The 20,106-nt window shown below is 40.3% G+C and overlaps 1 protein-coding gene across 2 annotated transcripts; it reads left to right on the top strand.

Moving 5' to 3' along the window:
- Positions 1 to 2,532: 2,532 nt before the first annotated feature.
- On the top strand, positions 2,533 to 19,829 carry LOC139923302 (CD9 antigen-like). Of its 2 annotated transcripts, none has more exons than XM_071914036.2 (8): positions 2,533 to 2,690; positions 12,565 to 12,667; positions 14,591 to 14,688; positions 15,544 to 15,618; positions 15,763 to 15,864; positions 16,397 to 16,486; positions 17,808 to 17,891; positions 18,810 to 19,829. In XM_071914036.2, the coding sequence occupies exons 1-8, from the start codon at positions 2,622 to 2,624 to the stop codon at positions 18,873 to 18,875; spliced, it is 687 nt and encodes a 228-aa protein (XP_071770137.1). In that variant the 5' UTR covers positions 2,533 to 2,621; the 3' UTR covers positions 18,876 to 19,829. The 2 variants fall into 2 exon arrangements, with proteins under 2 accessions (XP_071770137.1, XP_071770139.1); XM_071914038.2 differs by lacking the exon at positions 2,533 to 2,690 and adding an exon at positions 6,103 to 6,279.
- Positions 19,830 to 20,106: the final 277 nt, after the last annotated feature.

Below are 20,106 nucleotides of genomic sequence, written 5' to 3'. Positions count from 1 at the left end.
ACCAATAGAGGGCGATAAAGCTCACAGATTACTCAATACCACTTTAAATAGATTTGACCCTGTGAATTGAACTTGAGGAAGCTCTCACATTAGATGGAGTGATTCCACCTTCACAGTTTAGTTGTTTTTCTTATCAAACTCCAGTATGGTGGCAGACCTATTCAGACATTCATTTATCACTGCTGGACAAACACAGCATGTTACTGTAAAGCAGCAGAGAGTGCATGACATTTTGGGCTGATGCAAACCAGGAAAAATGTTGGTTATTTCTCTGTGTGGTGGCTGAGAATGTGATGCCATCTCCTCCTCTGCCTCATCTCCCTCTCAGTGACCCTGTCTGGGACACACACACACACACACACACACACACACACACATACACAGGCGGTGGCTAGAGCTTTGAAGGGCGGCTTTGTAGAGGGGTGCAGAAATGAACGCCGAGTTGTTTTGGAGAGCGAGACACACACACACACACACACCATGAAGGAGTGCAGCGATGAAGGCAGTGTTGTTTCAGAGAGGAACACACACAGTCTTTCATCCCAACCGAGCCAGAACACAGAGACAGATAGCTGGACAAACTAGGGTTCGACCAATATGGGTTTTTGAAGGCCAATACTGATCCTGTTATTTGGATTGTAGCTGGTGAAAACTGATATTTTGTGCTGATATTCAATATCTTAAAATTCTCATGCCTCCTAAAAATTACAAATATTCAGTGTTTCCCCAGAAAACCATCATGGGACACTAAAACTCTCCACTGAAATGCAAGATAAGAAGAAGATGAAGAAGGAGAAGAGGAAGAAGAAAAAGAATAATAATTACATTTTGACCCACACTTGTGTACAATCTGATCAAAATGTCTCATTTGAATCAATTCAGGTGTAGTATTGATCAATTCTACAATAAATATGTAATCAATCAAACTGCATCATATCCATCATATCAGACGACTGGACCAGATCTGATTTTGAATAAAAGGCCAATATTGGCCCCATATATCAGTCTAACTGTAGAAAACACTGTTTTAGATAGAAGCCGTCTGTGTTTACAGTTATAATATTCCTATGGTTATGATTCCTTCTGGTCAGCGGGGTCGCACCCTTGGTCATCATCATCAGTGTGTGTGTTGTGTGTGTGTGTGTGTGTGTGTGTGTGTGTGTGTGCAGCTGCAAACAACAGTAGTGGGATGACCGGTCACACTGTCGTCTTTGTTCTGCAGAAGAAGAAAACAGAGTCACATTCCCACCAGAGAGAGAGGGAGAGAGAGAGAGAGAGAGAGAGAGAGAGAGAGAGGGAGAGAGAGAGAGAGAGAGAGAGAGAGAGAGAGGGAAGGAGAGTGAGAGGGAGAGAGAGAGAGAGAGAGAGAGAGAGAGGGAGAGAGGGAAGGAGAGTGAGAGGGAGATTGAGAGAGAATTTTAAACATAGCCTCAGGCCAAAAGCCATTAAAACATTTCATATTTTTTGTGATCAGTATCACCCAACACACACACACACACACACACACACACACACACACACACACACGCACACACACACACACACACAGAATGGTTACTACAGTGTCTAATATGTCCTTGCTGGCTTTTGAATGGTTTGCATAACTACATATTCCCAGTTGTTAATACATTATCATTCATATTGATGATTATATACTATTGTATAACACATTTTTAAACCAAATAATGTATCATCTCTATATATACATATATATATATATATTGTTTGTTGGCTTTTGAAAATTGACAGCTTGTAAACTGCTTTGGCAATATTGTTTCTGATAGTCATGACAATAAAGGAATTAAAAGAAATGATTATAATTATTACTCTTAGCTGCAGGGACATGGGGAATCAAATCTGAAAAAAACTCTTTTGTATTTTTGTTAGCATGTCATATGTATGTATTTGTCTGTCTGCTGTCAACAGAATGTAAAATAGTGAGAATTAATAACTTTGTAATGCTAACAAGACAGACTGAGAGCGACACCATCCAGTTAGCTGCACTCCATATTTGTTTTTTAGGTGATTTTTGAAACCATTACTATACAAGTAAACCTAATTATAAAAGTTAAATCACCTGAAGGATTTTAAAATTGTTAGTTAGGGTTAGTGTACTCTTGGTGTAAGTAAAGTTGCTGGTTTAATTACATTTACTGGAGACTTTTCCATGGTTATTTGTGTATTGAAGTGATTATCTTTACCAGAAGGGACACTGTCTGCTAGTCTGCTGACTTGTCTTGTCACAGCCAGTCACCTGAAAGAAAGAAAGACAGAAAGAAAGAAAGAAAGAAAGAAAGAAAGAAAGAAAGAAAGAAAGTAAGAAAGAAAGAAAGAAAGAAAGAAAGAAAGATAGAAAGAAAGAAAGAAAGAAAGAAAGAATCTCTCTATTTCTGTCACTTCTTCTGTGGGTGTAGTTGAGCATCGCGCACCGCAATTTCCGCCCAGCGAGAGGCGCGCGGAGCAACAGAGCGGCATCTGTTCAGCGCGCGCTCTGTCCAGCCACCCACTCTGCCTGACACAATCAACCCAAATTGAACAAAAATAAAACCTGAAAAAGAAAGAGCGACTTAAACATTTGACACTTAAATCCAACGATAAACACATCAAAAGCCACAGCAGGAATGGCCGCTCTAACCGGTGGAGAGTTGTGCGTCAAATACGTCCTCTTCATCTTTAATTTCGTCTTCTGGGTAAGTCACAAAATTATGCATTTTTGTTGACTTTTGTCACAGTCTTGTACCGGGATCACGTGAGAAGGGTAGCCAGCACCTGTCTTGTTTCTGCTGGGAATTTGTGTTGAACTCCGTTTTAAATATGTCAATTTAATGCCGCCTTGCTTATCGGCGAAAGTACCGTTACATATGCTGCTTCTAAAATGTGACTCAAGACCTTTTCTGAATCTTTAGGGGGCCTCTCTTCAATTCGGCATACATATAATCCTTCAAGCAACTGTCATTTTAATACAATTTTAACTTTTAGAACTGGTCCACACTTGTCGTAACCGCCCACCCCGGCTAGTTTGGTGCAAGAGGACTGTGGCAATAACACAAGAACCAATTTTAAAAGTTGAAATTGTAATGACATAAGTACAGTAGTTTCGTGTATTGGATGTGCGCCGAATTGAAGAGTGGCTCCTAATAATTAAGAATAGATCTTGAATAATATTTATGTGGTATGTACTTTTGCCAATAACCTAGGAAACAGTAGACTTCCAGATTTTTTTTAACGAAATGTGAGAGACGCCTATTGCACCATGATGATTCATGAAATGTTTAAAGACCCAAGGCTCGTTCTTACATTTTTTTTTTATCATACTAGCTTCACACAATTACAGATTTTATCTTCAGACTTTCTGCAGATAACGGTTAAAACTGCACTCTAAAAAGGATGTGCGTTTTTCAACACATCCCGGAGAATAAGCGCACATACTGACACAGCATATGCCATTATTAATATATCCTATGTTGCGTTCAAAAGCAACACAAATGTGTGTTGTTCCAAAATAGACACATGGATGTGCTGTAAATGAAAGTTAGTGTAATAAATTAGCCTCAATAAGCACAAGTCATGAGATGCTTCATTCCAAATCACAATAATTATTTTGAGAAAAAATGTTATTGCTATAGCACAGCTTCACAGAGTGACATAAACTTTATGTGTTTGCTGCATATAACATAGTGAAACCTAACATCCAAATTGGGAGATTGTATTTGAATTTAGACATAACTCAGCAGCAGAGCATTTTGGAGCATTTGGCAGCAGGCATCCCTTTCAACTGTGCTTTGCAGCTGTGTAGAGGATAAGGGTGGGGTCCTGCCAGACAGTGGAGACATTTGCCTACATGTAGATCTCACCTAATCTCTGACCAGTGTCAACATGTAGCCTACCTCCTATCCTTGGGCTGAAGTCTATAACTGCCATCCTCAGTGTAGACCTGGATAACATGCATCCTACAGGTTACTTATTGGACTGTAGCCTTTCTATAGCATTTATGATATTTAACCGATTATAGGGAAACCCAATCAATTTAAGCCACAAATGACTCCAATGGGAACCAAAGCCCTACCTAGTCTAGTGACCAGGCATAGGTGAGGAAACCATCAGTGTGAAGAGGCAACCTGGGTAATCGTGCATCCATCTGCTGTCGGGATTATCGGATATAAAGGTTTCCCACCAAGAAGTAGCACTTGAATGTCTCCCCAACTCGGGCACTGAAGTCTGGGATATCAGGGTTCTAGATGGTGCACAAATTGGCTGAGTTGTGACATCATGCAACTGAATAGCCAAGTTTACTTCAAACCTATTAAAATTACCGTATGCCTCTCCTTTCCTCATCATACTCAGCTCTGTAGGTGTTTGATTTTGATGACGTTATAAGGTGACAGCCTTTAGAGAAGTAACAATAAAGGAAGCACACTTGTGTATGTAGGTTTTTCCTGACACTGGAGTGAATGGTAATGACCGTGGAAATTCACAGCAAAATAACATCCCACCATAATATGCTGTACCCATTAAATTATTTCTCTGCCTATTGAGCCACATAGAATTATCACATTTATTTTCTTTTATGGCTAAATTGCAGATTCGTCAATGTACTTTGGAGACCTGGCTTTGACTTCGGTAATTTCCAGGCTTGCATTAGTTCAGTACCTGCATAATAATTCCAGTGGGGGGTGCTAGTGAGCCCAATTTGTCAGTAAGGGACAGAGAGGTTGTGTGAACACTCAATGCTATCTCTTTTTCTCTCTCTCTCTTATCTCTTCTCTATTTTGAACTCTCCCTCCCTACGTCTCTCTCTCCCTTCCTCCGCCTCCCTCTCCCACACTCTCCTCTCTCGCTTGTCTCTGTATCTCCTGTCATGCCAACAGGGAAGAGGGTCAAAACAAGTAAACATCATAACTGGGTTAGAATAACCCAGTTAAGCTCATACTCTGATGATGAGAAACCTGGTTAAGATGCCTGGCATACTCCCATATTAAACAGATTACTGTGGCATGGAAGCATCTTACTGCTGTGACTTAGCGGTTCATTTTCATGCCAGCAAGAAACATGGCAACAAGCAGTTCTCCCCTGTATCAGAAGTAACCTGCTCAGGCAGTTTGGACTGTACTTGTCAGAAATAGATTGTCAGGACACTGGTGGCATTTTCTGAGATACAGAGACAGAGAGAAAGAGGGGAGAGAGAGAGATGGGGGGAGGCTCCTGCAGCTTGGGAACAATGCGAGCATTGTTGGTTGCATTGGGTCTACTGGGAGAGAGCAGTTTGAGTTACCTTAGCAAACAACACTGAGCCCCAGTCTCAGGAGGTGTGTGTTTGTGTGTGTGTGTGTGTGTGTGTGTGTGTCTACCTGTGGAACCTCTTTCCCCCCCTTATTTTTTGCTGCACATTTTGTCTGATTCATTCAAATCGAGGCAAGAGTATTGATTTTACTGAACCGCGTTGTCATTTCCAGTCTGCTGTTCATTATACATTCAAACATCTCTACCTTTTCTCTCTCTCTATCTCTCTCTCCCTCTATCCCTCTCTGTTTGCCTATCTCTCTACCTCATTTTGCTATCTGTGTGTGTATGCCCGTCTCTCAGTGTCTGACTCGCTCTTTCTCACGCTCTTTTTCATGATTGGGTTAAATAAATTAGACAGCTTTTGAGTTCTTTCATCCAAGGATCGTGTCAAAATAGCATTTGAATTCCAGCTTGAATGTTTGGTTTACACTTAGACCATTTCATTTTCACCACATAGTTACATGATTTGCCACAGTAAAAATATAAAACAGACAAAAACAAGTCTATTTGTGAAGAATATTGTATTGGTGAAACAGATTTCTAAGGAAACTTATGATTATCCACACAGATGAGTTTGGTGTTATCAAAGATGCCATTCCTGAAAATATTATTCAGTCGATATGTACATTTTATCACCTGGAGTAGAGACATTACTCATATGGAATCCAACACACACATACCCACCCCCATACACACACTCCACCCCCTATTTCCTATATTGTCCCTCCCCTCCCCCTGACTTTCTTAACAATACCCAGGTGATACATGGGAGGGTGTGGTTCACACAAAAAAAAGAAGTCATCCAGCTCTCTTTTTCTTTCCACTCCCTGTCCTTTCTTCTTCTCGGTGGTAAAGAAGAAGGTTTAACTCCTGACTGGAGCTCACTTCCATTTGGAATTTCTTTTTAAAAAAAATAACTTCTATCTTTCACTGGGAGCCATGGGGGGACTGCAGTGCGTCAAGTACCTGATGTTTATCTTCAACTTTCTCTTCTGGGTAGGTTGTGGCACTTTCACAATGTTGGTTTTGGTTGATATTGGTAGGTTATATTTTGGATTGCGAAAGGTTTCAGTGATTGCGAAAGATGAGAGTTCACAAGTAGTGAAAATAAGCTTTCAATGGGTTCGTTTTAGAGTAATTTGTTTCCTCTCTTTGTTTGGACAAGGTGATAGGTTGGAATGCTGCTTAGCTTCTAGTGTTAAATTTGAAATGTTTGAAATGGTTGGGTGCCTTTTTGAAAGAAATGGTCTTGGTAAAAGGCAATGCAAGGCAAATTAAAACCAGTTTGAAATACGTTTGAAAAAGCCTTTAGCTTTAGTTTGGGGTGTGTCTTTCAGAAATCTTGAGAAATGTTTTTTTTCTCTTGGTCTCCAAAATCTTCCAGCTAGATAACACCGTTTGTAAAATGTACTTCTGAATGGAAAACAACTTTTTTGTCACACTGTGTGCTCAAAGCCACCACCACCACAGCTTGCAAATTTCTCCTTATATTTGCTTTTCTTCTCATCAGGTGTAGATAAATAGCTGTGGTGGAAAGTTCAGATGGATCAGCTGAGCAAATTCACCTCAGGTGTGTGTGTGTGGTTACAATTTAATTGATATCCACCACTGGAAATAGTTGACACCCAGTCTGACAAAACGATGGCTGGCATGAAGTAATGCACATTATTGGTTACAATTGGAATTTCTGAGTCATAAAAAAATTGCTGGGAAAATGGTAATTAGCATAGAATCATGTAAATTGATGACCTATTTTCTCAAGAGTTTCACATTACACTTTATTGTCGCCAGTTGTTGTTTTATTAGATCATCTCTTCGATCAAAGGCTGAGCTATAAAAATAAGCTAAAGTTTAATGTCGCCACAGGGAAAGGAGAAATTGTAGGGCCCATTTGTCGTTTGACAACTCCAAGGTTGTGTGTGTCATCATTTCAAAATAAGATACTTCAGTGTGTTTGTGTGAGATGAATGAAAAAGTCAGTGCCTGTTGTGTTCTTCATTTAGATCTGAGCGGATTTCACAGGGAGATTTACTCCCATATCTCCATGCTGCCTGCTGTGTTATTAGTCTGATTACCTGATTACCCCCTTGGAAGAACACACACACACACACACACACACACTCACACAGACACAGTGACTGCTCTGTGAGAGAGAAGGAAGAAGGTACTGACTGTGATTGTTGGTTCATGCCTAATCAGTGTTTTGATATTTGGGGTCTGCAGTTTCAGTGTGCGTAATGATAGTACAGGCAGCCATGGGAGGACAAATGAGATGACAACAGTACAGCTAAAGGCCCAATCTGTGATCCAGAGGGTAGCCCCACCCCCCAAAACATAGGATTAGAAGGGTATTTTCATTCTAAGATTGATTGACTGAGCTCTTGTCAGCAGACTTCAGCTAAAGCCGACTTTGTTTTTACCGCTGAAAAACTGTTGTTTACATTTGACCTTGATAGATTTTTGATTCCATGTATAAATCTAAGATTAAAGGTGCTATGTGTAGTATTTAAACATCAATTGTCAAATGAAATGTGATACCTTGGTATAATTACCATAAACAAATGAGACCATGGTGGAGACAAGTGGTAGCCTCTGTCTCACACCAGTAGTATTGTTAGTGCTTGTGTTTCTCAAATTACGACCACATTTCCCATAAACCCTGTTGCTTCCTCTCACAGTCTTTGCTTCTTCAGTCAAAGGTTTTCTCTTTGTCTTTACTGAAAAGGATAAACATGTTGGAAGTGATTTTTCATCTGCCTTTCACTCCTTCCACCATCTGCCATTGCCAGAAACTCATGCAGCACACAATGTAAAACGCAGTTTAGAGGCTGGAAGAGGCTGACACTCTTCTCATTTGTTTACCGTAATTATACTAATGTCTCAAAATTAATGTAGTAATGATTTACTGATGCTACATGTTACATATAGCACCTTTTTAAAAGGATCAAATCTATAATCTATAACCCTAAGGTAAACAAAATGGTCGCCCCATCCAGCACGGTAAAACAAGCAACCCTAGCTCAACAAATCATAGGTTCCGACAGACATTCACAAACTGACTGAGTGAGCTCTTCAGTATCTTTTACTTGTGGTTGTTGAAAGCTAATGTAAACTCAAGGGAGAGGGCTGTTTTCTTCTGTGATGCTGAAGATAAAACTCATTAGCTGCCAGCCCAGGAACACCCCAACTCTCCTGAGTGCATTTACATCAACGCCAGCATCCACTTATTATTCAGGATCGTTTCAGAGACACTGTGTAACATACTACCAAATGTGTCTGCAGCAGTGGTGTCTAGTTCTAGAGATTTGAAACATTGGTACACAGGCTCTTTCAATTTCTTCCTTATCAATTCAAATTCATTATAATAAACTGTTGCTGTCTCACTGCGCTGGGTTTGCATATGTATTACTGATACTGTGTGTGCTATAGTTGAATTCACTGTGTTACTGCAAAGTCAAAACCATATGTATTGGGATAGTGAGTATCTTTAACAAAGTCTATTCATTCACAGTTTCTTATGGGTTTAAGTCTATTCAGTTTCTTATGTTTACATCAATAGAAGACTGAGGCAAAGGAGCAGAACATCAGCAGAACATCAGCATTTTTATGGTCTCTTTGAGAAACCATAATGTATTACCATCCAATACTTTTCCCAGTGTTTCTGAGTGTAGTAAAAATCATGTTTACACTGTAGGAGATTGATCTACTTGTGCAGATTAAGGGCTTTGAAATGTTGTTGTTGGAATGTGCAAAGACATCTTTCATCACTCTTTGTGTGTGCGAGTGAACCATAGCTCCTGTGTAACTGCACTGGCAGGTCAATCAAGTACTATACTGTATATTCAATGTGCGGATGTCTTGAACCCCTTCTCCATAACTTCAAGATAACAGTAACCAAAACTGACAAATTGATCCTGATTTCACTCAGTTTATGCCATAGGCTACATTTGAAGATTTTTACAAATTACGAGGTGTGTGTGTGTGTGTATAAGCCTTACTCACTCAGTTGTGTGGGCGAGTAACTCATGATCAACATGACTGTGATATACAATGGCTTCTGTCAATTTGTGCTTGTAGACACAGGTAGCGTGGAAAACCTCTAGGCCTATAAACCTGTTGGTAAGATTTGCTCAGACATAGACAAATCTGTTGTGAGTTCAGTCACAGTTCATGCCATAGGGTACATACTGACAGATCGCTAGGTGTGGTGAATAACTTTCCTCCAGATTAATGTGTTAGACAAGAAAGATTTTGTTGAATTTGCTTCTCCGTGACTCATGTTGAGTTTTATAAGGTGAATCATAGCTATTCAAATCCTCCCTTTTGTCAGATGGAATATGAGTTTTTGGAATACTGCCTTCCACGGCTTTTGATATGAGATGTAGCATTGCCTGTTAGAGGATAATGCAATGGTGATTGGGAGTATTTGGTGCAGTGTTGCTGTGATCATGGTTGGACCCAGACAAAACTTGCTCCAGGTCTTCCCTATGTTTCCATCTTACTTAGGTGTTGTATGAACCTTGGAGTCCTTACGTACAAAGTTCTTCATTCTCATAATCGCTACGTTGTACCAGAGTTTGTTAAAGAGGGGAAAAAGTCTGATTTTGACTGACCTCAGTGAGTGATTGCCAATATATGAGGTACCACTGGAATTTCCTGGCTGAGCTCTATCAGGGGGAAATGGGATTAGTTTATTGATTTGCATGGTGATGTTGAAACTGCTCATTCCCCTCAGTTCAGCCTCTCACGAAAATAACTCTCTCCTCATGTTAGCAACTTTCCATTTCCCAGATATTGTGAACGCAGTGTGAATCCCAAGGCTGGACCACAGACTATAGACTATATAGAAAGTGTAAAGTCAGTCGTCCATGCTCCATAATCCATGTGAGCATTAGGATTCAGACAATCTCTGTCTTAAGTACCTGCAGATCAGCTGGCTGTCTCAGTATAATGCTTTTGAGAATCAGTCAGTAGGTCAGTAGGCAAAATATTTTTCTCCACAACAGCGACGTGATCCTAGACATGCTAGTGTGGGGCTACATTATCGTTTGAATGTAGTATGTTGAAACTGTAAAGCAGCATGTTGATACTGTTCACATACTACATACAGATTACAGAATGGTGTGTATAGACGGCGCCTATTGTTAGGATTGTGTATGTACTGAGATGATGATTGCAGACATAGTCACTAGGTGGGTAAAAATCACTCAACAGTTACTTTACCCTTATGCCTGACTGCTGTGATGTCATGATGGCTCTTCTTCTTTTGTCTGTTACGACTCCAAACTTTGAGATTGAGACATCATGGAAAAGCAAGAACAACTTCAGTAGAAAGATGACATTGCTTGTATGTCATAGACCAATATCTTACTGAAATGATGTCAATATGTTCTGTTTTTCTCCTTGGCTGAGGTGTGTGTGTTCATGGTCAGCAGACTGTAGCAGGAAGACATGTTGGGGCATGATGCTGCCAGATAGCACGGATGCGTTATCACACACACACACACACACACACACACACACACACACACACACACACACACACACACACACACACACATTCCTGTTGCACAACACAGGCGTCAGATGGCTAGATCACACTGTATGACGCTATGGAAGTATTTGGGTGTCAACCAACAGTGGTAGTAAACTGTGTTTTGTGGTTGCTTAGGAGAGATTGAGTCATTATGGTGTATTATCACTATGGTGAACAGCATGAGACACACACATGTACACACACTCACGCCCAATGTGGCTATCCTTTGCCTGCCCTCAAGCTTACTACCACTGCCATTCATAAGTGTACAGCACTTTTTTTAAGTTACAAAGTGCTGTAAAATAATGTTCTAAGGAAACAAAGTAAAATCTACTAAACTAATTAAAACAACAAAAGCTGCATCTGCATTCTTTTGTCATTATAAGCATCGTTAGTAGATGAATTATTAGTGGACGAGTTTTCTCAATCACTGATGTTTGATAGGCCTTGGAATCAGCATTTGACACTAATACACTCCACTGAAACCAACACTAATGGAATTCTGTCCCACCCTGCCTAATGAGTGGTAATAGAAACAGTGGTGAGAGAGAGAGAAGGGGGCGGGGGTCTCAGTTGAAGAAGTGAGTTTCAGTTTATGCAACGTAACTGTCACTAAATGTCTTTCATCAGTTGTATCCTCACCTGAAACATTTAAAGGGAAAATAAATCCACCCTAAAACCCTTTTAGCACTGTTAAAAACCAGCTATTTCTGGGCCCATTTTTTGGGTGTATTTTTCTTAGTCCAGTGTGTAACTGGCCAAAACGGTAAACATCAGGTTTTGGTGTCAGTCCCTCAGAATCAAAGAGCGAGGGCTTCTTTCTAGAGCCGCCATTTTGCCCCGATGTTCAACAATCATACAGAGAGAAATCCATCCATTAGAAGAGGAGAGAGACCAATTTCTCCACTGACAGTAGCTTCAATAGACCAGAATGCAATGCAGCCACAAGACAGAAACAACTTGTGTTTTGAATAAGGGGCGTGGCTGCGATCATAGACACACCCCAATGTTCATGAACTAGTTCACTAGCTTGCTATATTTATATGCCAATACACCCGCCTTTGATTGAAAGCAATAAGTTCATGCTTCTTCTCTGGGCATTGTTGAGAACAATAAAAGTAAAAAAGTAAATTACTACACTTGGAATGCACTGAACATCACCAATTGGTGATATCCAACAGTGTGAGAGTATCTGAGGATGGACTTTACCTAAAAGAAGGGAGCTGCTGGTTCGTCAGGTTCCACAGGGTGCGTATGTGGGAGTGTGTGTATGTGTGGGAGTGCGTTATGCAGCATTTTTGAAAGGTTTGCTAAGCTTCATTCCTCAACTGTGAACTGTCCTTCTTGGTACAGTGCGCACCATCCCAGCATGTGTTCCCCTTCCTTCTTGTTATTGTTTTGTGGGCATCATCAGGTTTCATCTTGATAAGAGAACACTTTATCTGCATGGGGATGAAAACAATGAATATCTAACCCGCTGATCAGTTTGAACCCTGACAAGTTTGAACCCTGTTGTTCTATGGCAGCTGTCTTAGAGATTTCCTTGACATACCAGGATGTATCTTAACTAATTCCATGGTCACAGACTATTCAATAGCATTCATAGTCACAACAACAAAGGGCATATCTCTTTCATAGACCTAATCGTTTTCACTCTCTCTCTGTGTGTGTGTGTGTGTGTGTGTGCGCGTGTGTGTGTGCGCGTGTGTGTGTGCGCACGTGTGTGTGTGCGCATGTGTGTGCAGCTGGCAGGTACCGGAGTGCTGGCTGTGGGACTTTGGCTGCGCTTTGACACCAGGACGGCAGGACTGTTTAATGGAGAGGACTCGCCTTCAGTCTTCTTCACCGGTAAGGCTTTTGACTTTAGAGTGCTGCCTTTTACATTCACATCAAGGGTACAAAACATCAGCATCGTCCCACAATTCCCCCTAATTGAAATGCCATAGATTAAATTCCCTCCCACCAAATAAAACTGCCTCGCTCTCCCTCACTGATATCCCATTGGTTTACACTTTGGAACGATTCCTCCCTGCGTTATGTCCCGCCCCAATATTCTGTTTGAATAGGAAATGCATCAAATTCAGGAAGCAAGATGCTCTCTCTCTCTCTCATCCCTTACAATTGTACCCTATTTCCCCACAGGGATCATTAAAGTTTCATCGAATCTAAAGGCCCTGGAGGGATTTGATCAACACACTGCACAGCTCTCTTTCATGGGCATTGACCTCATGGGCATGGATGTTTTTGAGCTGTTGCTATGGGGGAAGGGGAATTAGATATTTTGTCACTACACAATGACAGGTTTCTTTGTCCGCTCCAAGATTAATACAAAACAGGGTTAGCAGTGCAATCTGCAGCCTATCTGCTTCACGTCCCTAGCTAACCTCTATGGACATTGGTGTTTGTGTGTGTTGTTTCACTGGCAGGACAGGAACGACATGTTTTTGCGTAATTTACTTGGAAATCATTTTGAAGAAGTAGAAGTTTCCCGTAGAAGTTTCACCTTTCAGACACAGTGAAACCCTGTCTTCTCATGTGCCACACAATGGTGGCAATGAAAGACCAACAATTAAATTGAACCAAATCAAATGAATCCCTTGTTTATACTGGCTTTTTAAGAGCTACCAATGTCAAGAAGACTGAGTTTGGGCACTGACAGTTTTTTGTGTCTTTCTGGGAGTCGAATCCAGCGGAACCAGTTACATGAAAGAGAGAGAGAGGGAGAGAGAGAGGGAGAGAGAGAATAGTCACACTGTGCAGAAGGCAGATGAGGCTGAAGTTTGTCCATAGCGAAGGCCATTTCTCTAGCCTGCCAGAGCGCTCCACACACACACTCACACACACACACACAGCTTTCATTCTTCGCTCACGGACAGGGATGCCTTTGTTTCTCCGCTTTTGTTTTCCTCCCTAACTCTCTGAAGAACTGTCACCAAAAGAAAGACTCCCTCCCTCCCTCCGCTCTTTCCCTCTGTGTTTCGTTCCGTCAAACTGATAAGTGAAGTGGGCAGACAGGCAACAGAGGATTGGCTTGAAATGACAAACATCTTAATAACGGCTTGAAAAAAGCACTGGGGGAGGTGTGTGTGTGTGTGTGTGTGTGTGTGTGTGTGTGTGTGTGTGTGTGTGTGTGTGTGTGTGTGTGTGTGTGTGTGTGTGTGTGCTGTCCTAATGTCCCAGTGACATCAGCATTGCAGTTATTGTTATCCCACATCCGTGTTTTCCTCTCTTTTATGTTTGGATAAATTATGCACAACATTACGATTCATACTGGTGAAAGCCACATCTAGTGGCAATAAATACGGCAAGTCAGCTTTCATGGACAGCTCTAAATTACTTATAGAACTTATTGTTTTACCGGCTGATGTTTGGAAATCCACATCGCAGCTTCTCTGAACTCACCGCAATGTGATTTATGTCTTGTTGACGAGATGTTTTGCCGAATATATGATTCATAAAGCTGAAAACCGCATCCAGAGGCAATAACAGAAACGCCAACTCTCGACTCTGCTGTGTATTCTCTGCCTGTTTGCTGTTTTAACAGTGATGTTTGGCTTTAAAAAAAACCTGTTATGTTGCTGTAGAATGTGCGAAACTAAACCAGCAATGAAACATGTTGTCTCTCTGTCTGTTTCTCATGCAAATTAGCATTTAGGAGAAGCACTCGGATGACCTGTAGCATATTATATGTAGCGTGTGTATGTGTGTTTATCACTGTGTGTGTATATATATCTGACTTTTTGTGTGTGTGTGTGTGTGTGTGTGTTGTAGGTGTGTACATCCTGATTGCAGCGGGGGCTCTGATGATGGTTGTGGGCTTCCTGGGATGCTGCGGAGCCATCAAGGAGTCGCCGTGCATGCTGGGATTGGTGAGTCGTTCTGTCTCTCTGTTCATCTGGTACTTGAAGAGGATATTGATGATGATTAGCTGCTCTTAATATGAAAGACAATAAAAACTATGAACTCTTATTGATTTCATCTATTAAAACCTACTAGTCTACTAGTCATGAAGGTGAAGGAGACAGGTTAAAGAAAGATTAGATATATATATTTTTATTTTACAATAGATGTATGTAATATGCATTAATGGGCTCAACGTTTTGGAACATGTTCCTAATAAGATAAGAGATGATATGAAACTATCTACTGTTACTATTTTGTAATATAATTGAGAATATACAAGTGGGGGGTATTAAACATGACACAACTGACAATTTCATGTGTCAACAAATGTACGAATGAAAATTATGAAAGTATGAGTTACAGATTTATGAGGGTGTGCAAACTAACAGTAGAACATACAGAAACAAAGAAAAATGAATGTATGTACGATATGAAAATGCACCAAAAAATGAAATGTATGCAGTATGAAATGGCTGAAAACTTAAAATAAAATAAATAAATAAAAATAAAAAGTAATATATTAAGATATATGCAATATGAGAGAGATTAGGAATATGAAGACCAAAAATGTGAATACGCAGCTTCATTCACATGTACAGAAAGTGTCTAGGTGTGGAGATGTGTATTGTACAAAACTATTAACTTTATCAAATGGATTCATTTTACACATGTAGACCTTTTGATGATGAAGATAATGTTTTGCACACTGCATGTAGATGGCAGATAGTCTCAGAAATGTGAAATTGTTCATTATAAGTCAGTACAGTGTGACTTGGGTGAGCAGGTTTGATGTTCTTAACATTTTCATCTTTCTCGCTTAGTTCTTCTTCTTCCTGCTCCTCATCTTCGCTGTAGAAGTGGCTGCTGGGATCTGGGGCCTCTCCAACAAGGACAAGGTACAGAACACACACACACACACACACACACACACGCACACACACTGACCAACATGGACACTTTTTTTAGTGTCAGCAATTCTAATAAACATACGCTTTCTTTCTTGCTTTCTTTGTTTTTTTGGTCTTTTTTTCTCTGTCTAGGTGGTGGAGGATGTTACAGAGTTTTACAAGCAGACCTACACCAACTACAAAGACACCAGACAGGAAGCGCTGAAGGAGACGCTCCGCCTCATCCACTTTGGGGTGAGAACACAAACACTTACTCAGTTCGGTTAATTCAGACTGTAAATGGCAACCACAATTTCTATGCTCAAGTTTGTATTTATTTATCCTGTAAAGCACTTCGGAATGCAAAATATCGTGCTTTTCATTTCTTTCCATTCCACAAACACAACAAACAGTGACCACCAAACAAGGAATACAGCTGAATAAAGTAAATAAAAAAAATGTTAAATACATAAATGAAATTGAAAAAATGCAATAAATGGAAAACTAAATACCCCTGTGTCACATCAATATTATTTATGTTTTGCTGAAAGAAGTGTGCTCTATGAATAAAGGTCATAATTATTATTCTTAATCAGGTGGAGTCTTCTAGTTCCACAAGTTTTTCAGTGTTTGATTTTTGAGTCCATCAGTATTTGAACTTCCAGACCTGATTTTATTAAAAGTTTAGGTTTCCTTGTTCCCTCTATGCAGCAAAACACACGACGCAGCTTTGCATGCATTTCAGATTGCATGACAGACAGATCCTGTCCTTGTTTCCTCTCTACAGTTGGACTGCTGCGGTCCCACAGGCACAGTGGTCGATGCGGCCAAAGATATCTGCCCCAAGAAGGAGGGACTGGAGGTCCTCATCACCACGGTAACACAACACACAGCAGTGTTTTTTACAGACAGGTTTAAAGTCACGAGGAAACAGCAGATTGAAGTGGTGGCTGCTTCCGTAATTTGACAGGTTTCCAGTTGAAACGGGATGTCGTGTCTTTAAGTGTTCAACGGTTCAAAAAGGCTTCACAAATCATGTTTAGCTTCACAAATTCTGACTTCTTCCAAATGAATAAATCGCAGCCACCGGGACAAAACCAGTATTTTCGGAAAAGGAAACAGGTTTTATATGATGGGAGGGGCAGAGAGGGTATTGTTCAAAAATTAGTGATGGTATTATTAGTTGGAATTTTTATGTAAGCCTACTGGAAGCCAGAGAGCTGTAACAATAAAAAAAATTTAAAAAAAAAGATTTCCAGGTATTTTCCAGAATTTTTTTTGGCTTTTATTGTTAAATAGTTGTATGTTGTGATATGGCGACTTGGCTAACAAGGTGAAAAAGTCATTTTTAATTTCATTGTGACCCAAATGTAAGTCATAAGATTAAAATACACCTAATAACGCACCAAAGAAATTGGAGTGAAAATAATTAGGTTGAGAGAGGAATTAGCATTAGCTTTTAGCATTTTAACATCAACAAATGATTACCACATTTATTCTGAAATACTGTATAGCATAGTTACTGTAAACAAACAACACTACACTGAGAAGATTAGCAGCGTCTACCGGCTTCCACTCTTCATTTTACAGTGAGCCACCGGGTCGGATTTGGAGGGAAATCTGCTGGATTGCTTTACGGCACAAAACAGGAAGAGGGCGCTGTTCTTCCAGAGCAAACGGAGCTAAAGCTTTTAGTTTGTGGCATTGCAGTGAAAGGCTGATGGGAAAAATCATCTCCGACATGTTTATCCTCTTCAGTAAAACCACAGATGGATTATTCAGGGGTCGAGACATCAGTGGGAACATGTGGGGTTTGATCTCCCAGTGGAATCCAGCATTCTAACTGGGGCCAAACCAACATGGGTAACATAGCGGGCAGTAAAGCTGTAAAGAAAAAATGCAGTATGAAAAAATCATGTCGGCTATAACTGTTAGCAACAAAATTGCCTTGCCTCAAAATGTCCTTAAGTACATAATTTGGCTTTCCACTGTAATACTGAACAGCTGTGCACATCAATAACAGAATACTGAAATCCCACCAAGCTTGTAGTATGTACTGTGGTGTTTTGTGCATTTTACTATACTATAGCCTACTGTATTGGGCACCACAAGAGTTACTATAGTGTGTACTGTAGTTGCTACTATCCTCATATGTAGAAAAAAACTTCAATTCATGCAGTCTGTCCTTCCTCTGTCAGAGCTGTCCTGCTGCCATCGACACGATGTTCAACAACAAACTGCACATCATCGGCGGGGTGGGCATCGGCATCGGAGTCATCATGGTGAGTCTGTTTACTGCAACCACAAGTCTGCTAGACTGAAAGCTTTTCTATTTGCTGTTCTCACCACCCGGAGTCTGGTAGGTGTTTCCTGGGAAAAATCCTCTGCCACACAGGACGTGATGCATTTTACGTTTCCGGTTTGTTTGGAATAAATAGAAGCAGAACCGGGTAGTTGGCATGAGCAGTGATCGCCACCATGGGCATTGTCATTGAATGGAGAATAAGACTTTTTTTCCTTTTCTGTGGTATACACTAAATGCTAATGCAAGAAATCCTGCACACGGCACACTCATGTTTAATTGTAGCATTGAATTGTGCACAAAATCTTTCTTTTAAAAGAACATACCAGTGTTTTTTTTGCATGCTTTAGCCTGTTTACTACACTGCAGGCATACTTTACATTACCGACAATTTTTCAAAGCATACCATAGGCCTACTTTTTCATATGTTTTGAATGTATTCTTCCTCCCAGGCAGTCATTTGTTTCCATTCATTTCCTTATACGGTAGGAAAATCAACTTGCAGAGAGTTGAAACTTGCTTTACATGGGTAATCCATCAGTGAAGGTCCATCCTGCTCCGGGCTTATTTTTGTCAGTTTGTGTGATAATTTGGTTGAACGCGCATATTGATTTGAAAAGTCCGCAGGTCTTCTGGTGTGTTCACCTATCACTTTGTTGGCTCATTCATGTGCGCTGGACTTTAATTCTGATTATTTCCGACGTGACAGGATAAGACAAGGGGAATCTTTAATAGATATTACACCAATGAAGAGGTTAAAATGTAGGGAGAATAGGGCTCTTCTTTGTTGCAGCCCTGCTTTATGATTTGGGCTGATGTATAACTGTATTTTTACCTAAAACTCTTGGCCGTAGTGCAGCTTTAACTCCATGCCATGCCTCTCTTTTTCCCCCCACAGATCTTTGGGATGATCTTCAGCATGCTGCTCTGCTGTGCCATCAAGAGGTCCAGGGACTTTGTCTAGACAAACAGAAAAACCCCTCCACCCTTAACTTATATGTCTACACCCTCTAGTTCCCCGCTTTAGATTTCCCTGCAGAGTTTAGAGTATCATTTTAGTAATCCATTAGCTTGTAATAGTAATCCTTTAGTTTGCTCCTTGGTTCCATACTGGATGGACGAACCGACCTGTGAGAGCATGGAACCTGCCTGACGCTTCTTTTTCCTCGGACCTAAACCCAGCCTGGGCCAAAGCGATCATATTAAGATTGTATTCGTACCCTAAGTACATTAAACAAAGGGGATTTTAGCACTAAGATGCTTTTCTGAAACCGAAACCAAGTCCCACTTAGAAACCAGCAAAACCACAATTGTTTTCAGCCTGGAACTCAAATTTAGGAAGTGCACTCCTGCCTCAAGACCCAAAGAAAACACTCTAGCACTCTCGTCGTGTCACAGCCCACCAGAAACAGTGTGGTGACTCATGTTTGTGTCCCAGTTCCACTCTTCTACAGGTTATTATCATTCCACAGTCAGCGAAGCGTGCGAAGGAGGCTGCTTTAGTCGTAGCAGGGAACGTGTTGCTTTGGCATTTGCTGCCCTCTAGAGTTCCTTGGTGCAAATGTACATTGTGCTTAATGTCTTTTTGAATGACTGGAAAATACTTCAAATAATGCCTCTGACTATGTTTTTACTGTATGTCCGCTCTGCACCGATGGATACTGTTGACTTTAGTTGAGTTTAAGCAAAACGCCTGTGATGAATCGTGAGCTAACAGGCTTTCTGAAGCTAACTGAATTGTATTGTTCATTTATGTTCTTGCTCTTTTTCCTGAAGCTACATGTTTGTTAACCTTATCTTTTTGAAGAGATGCTTGATTTTTATAAATACAGAAACCGTGGACTTTTATGCAAATATATTGATGAATACAGTTCATGTATATCTTTTGAGATGCCAAATAAAAGAACTAATAAACACAGTGGACTTTGGTGTTGATTTGGTGTGTATTTTCTCTTCCATATGGTTTTCAGAGAGCAGTGTTTTGTATTGCAGGCTACAGAGACACTTCAATATGATTACACTATTGATTTTTGAATTTGATTTCAACAAAGTCTTTATCATTCATCATAAGATTCAAAGCCTATATCTTTTCTTTTAACATTTAACTTATTTTGAATAACAAGCAATATTCTATGCGATATTCATCTTTAAATTTGACCATTTCATTCCAAAAATGACAAGTTACAAGATTTAGC

This window comes from Centroberyx gerrardi, chromosome 24, assembly GCF_048128805.1.
Source record: "Centroberyx gerrardi isolate f3 chromosome 24, fCenGer3.hap1.cur.20231027, whole genome shotgun sequence".
In the NCBI taxonomy this organism is placed as follows: Eukaryota; Metazoa; Chordata; class Actinopteri; order Beryciformes; family Berycidae; genus Centroberyx; species Centroberyx gerrardi.
Note: the sequence above shows the minus strand (reverse complement) of the source record. Positions and strands in the feature narration are given on the sequence as shown.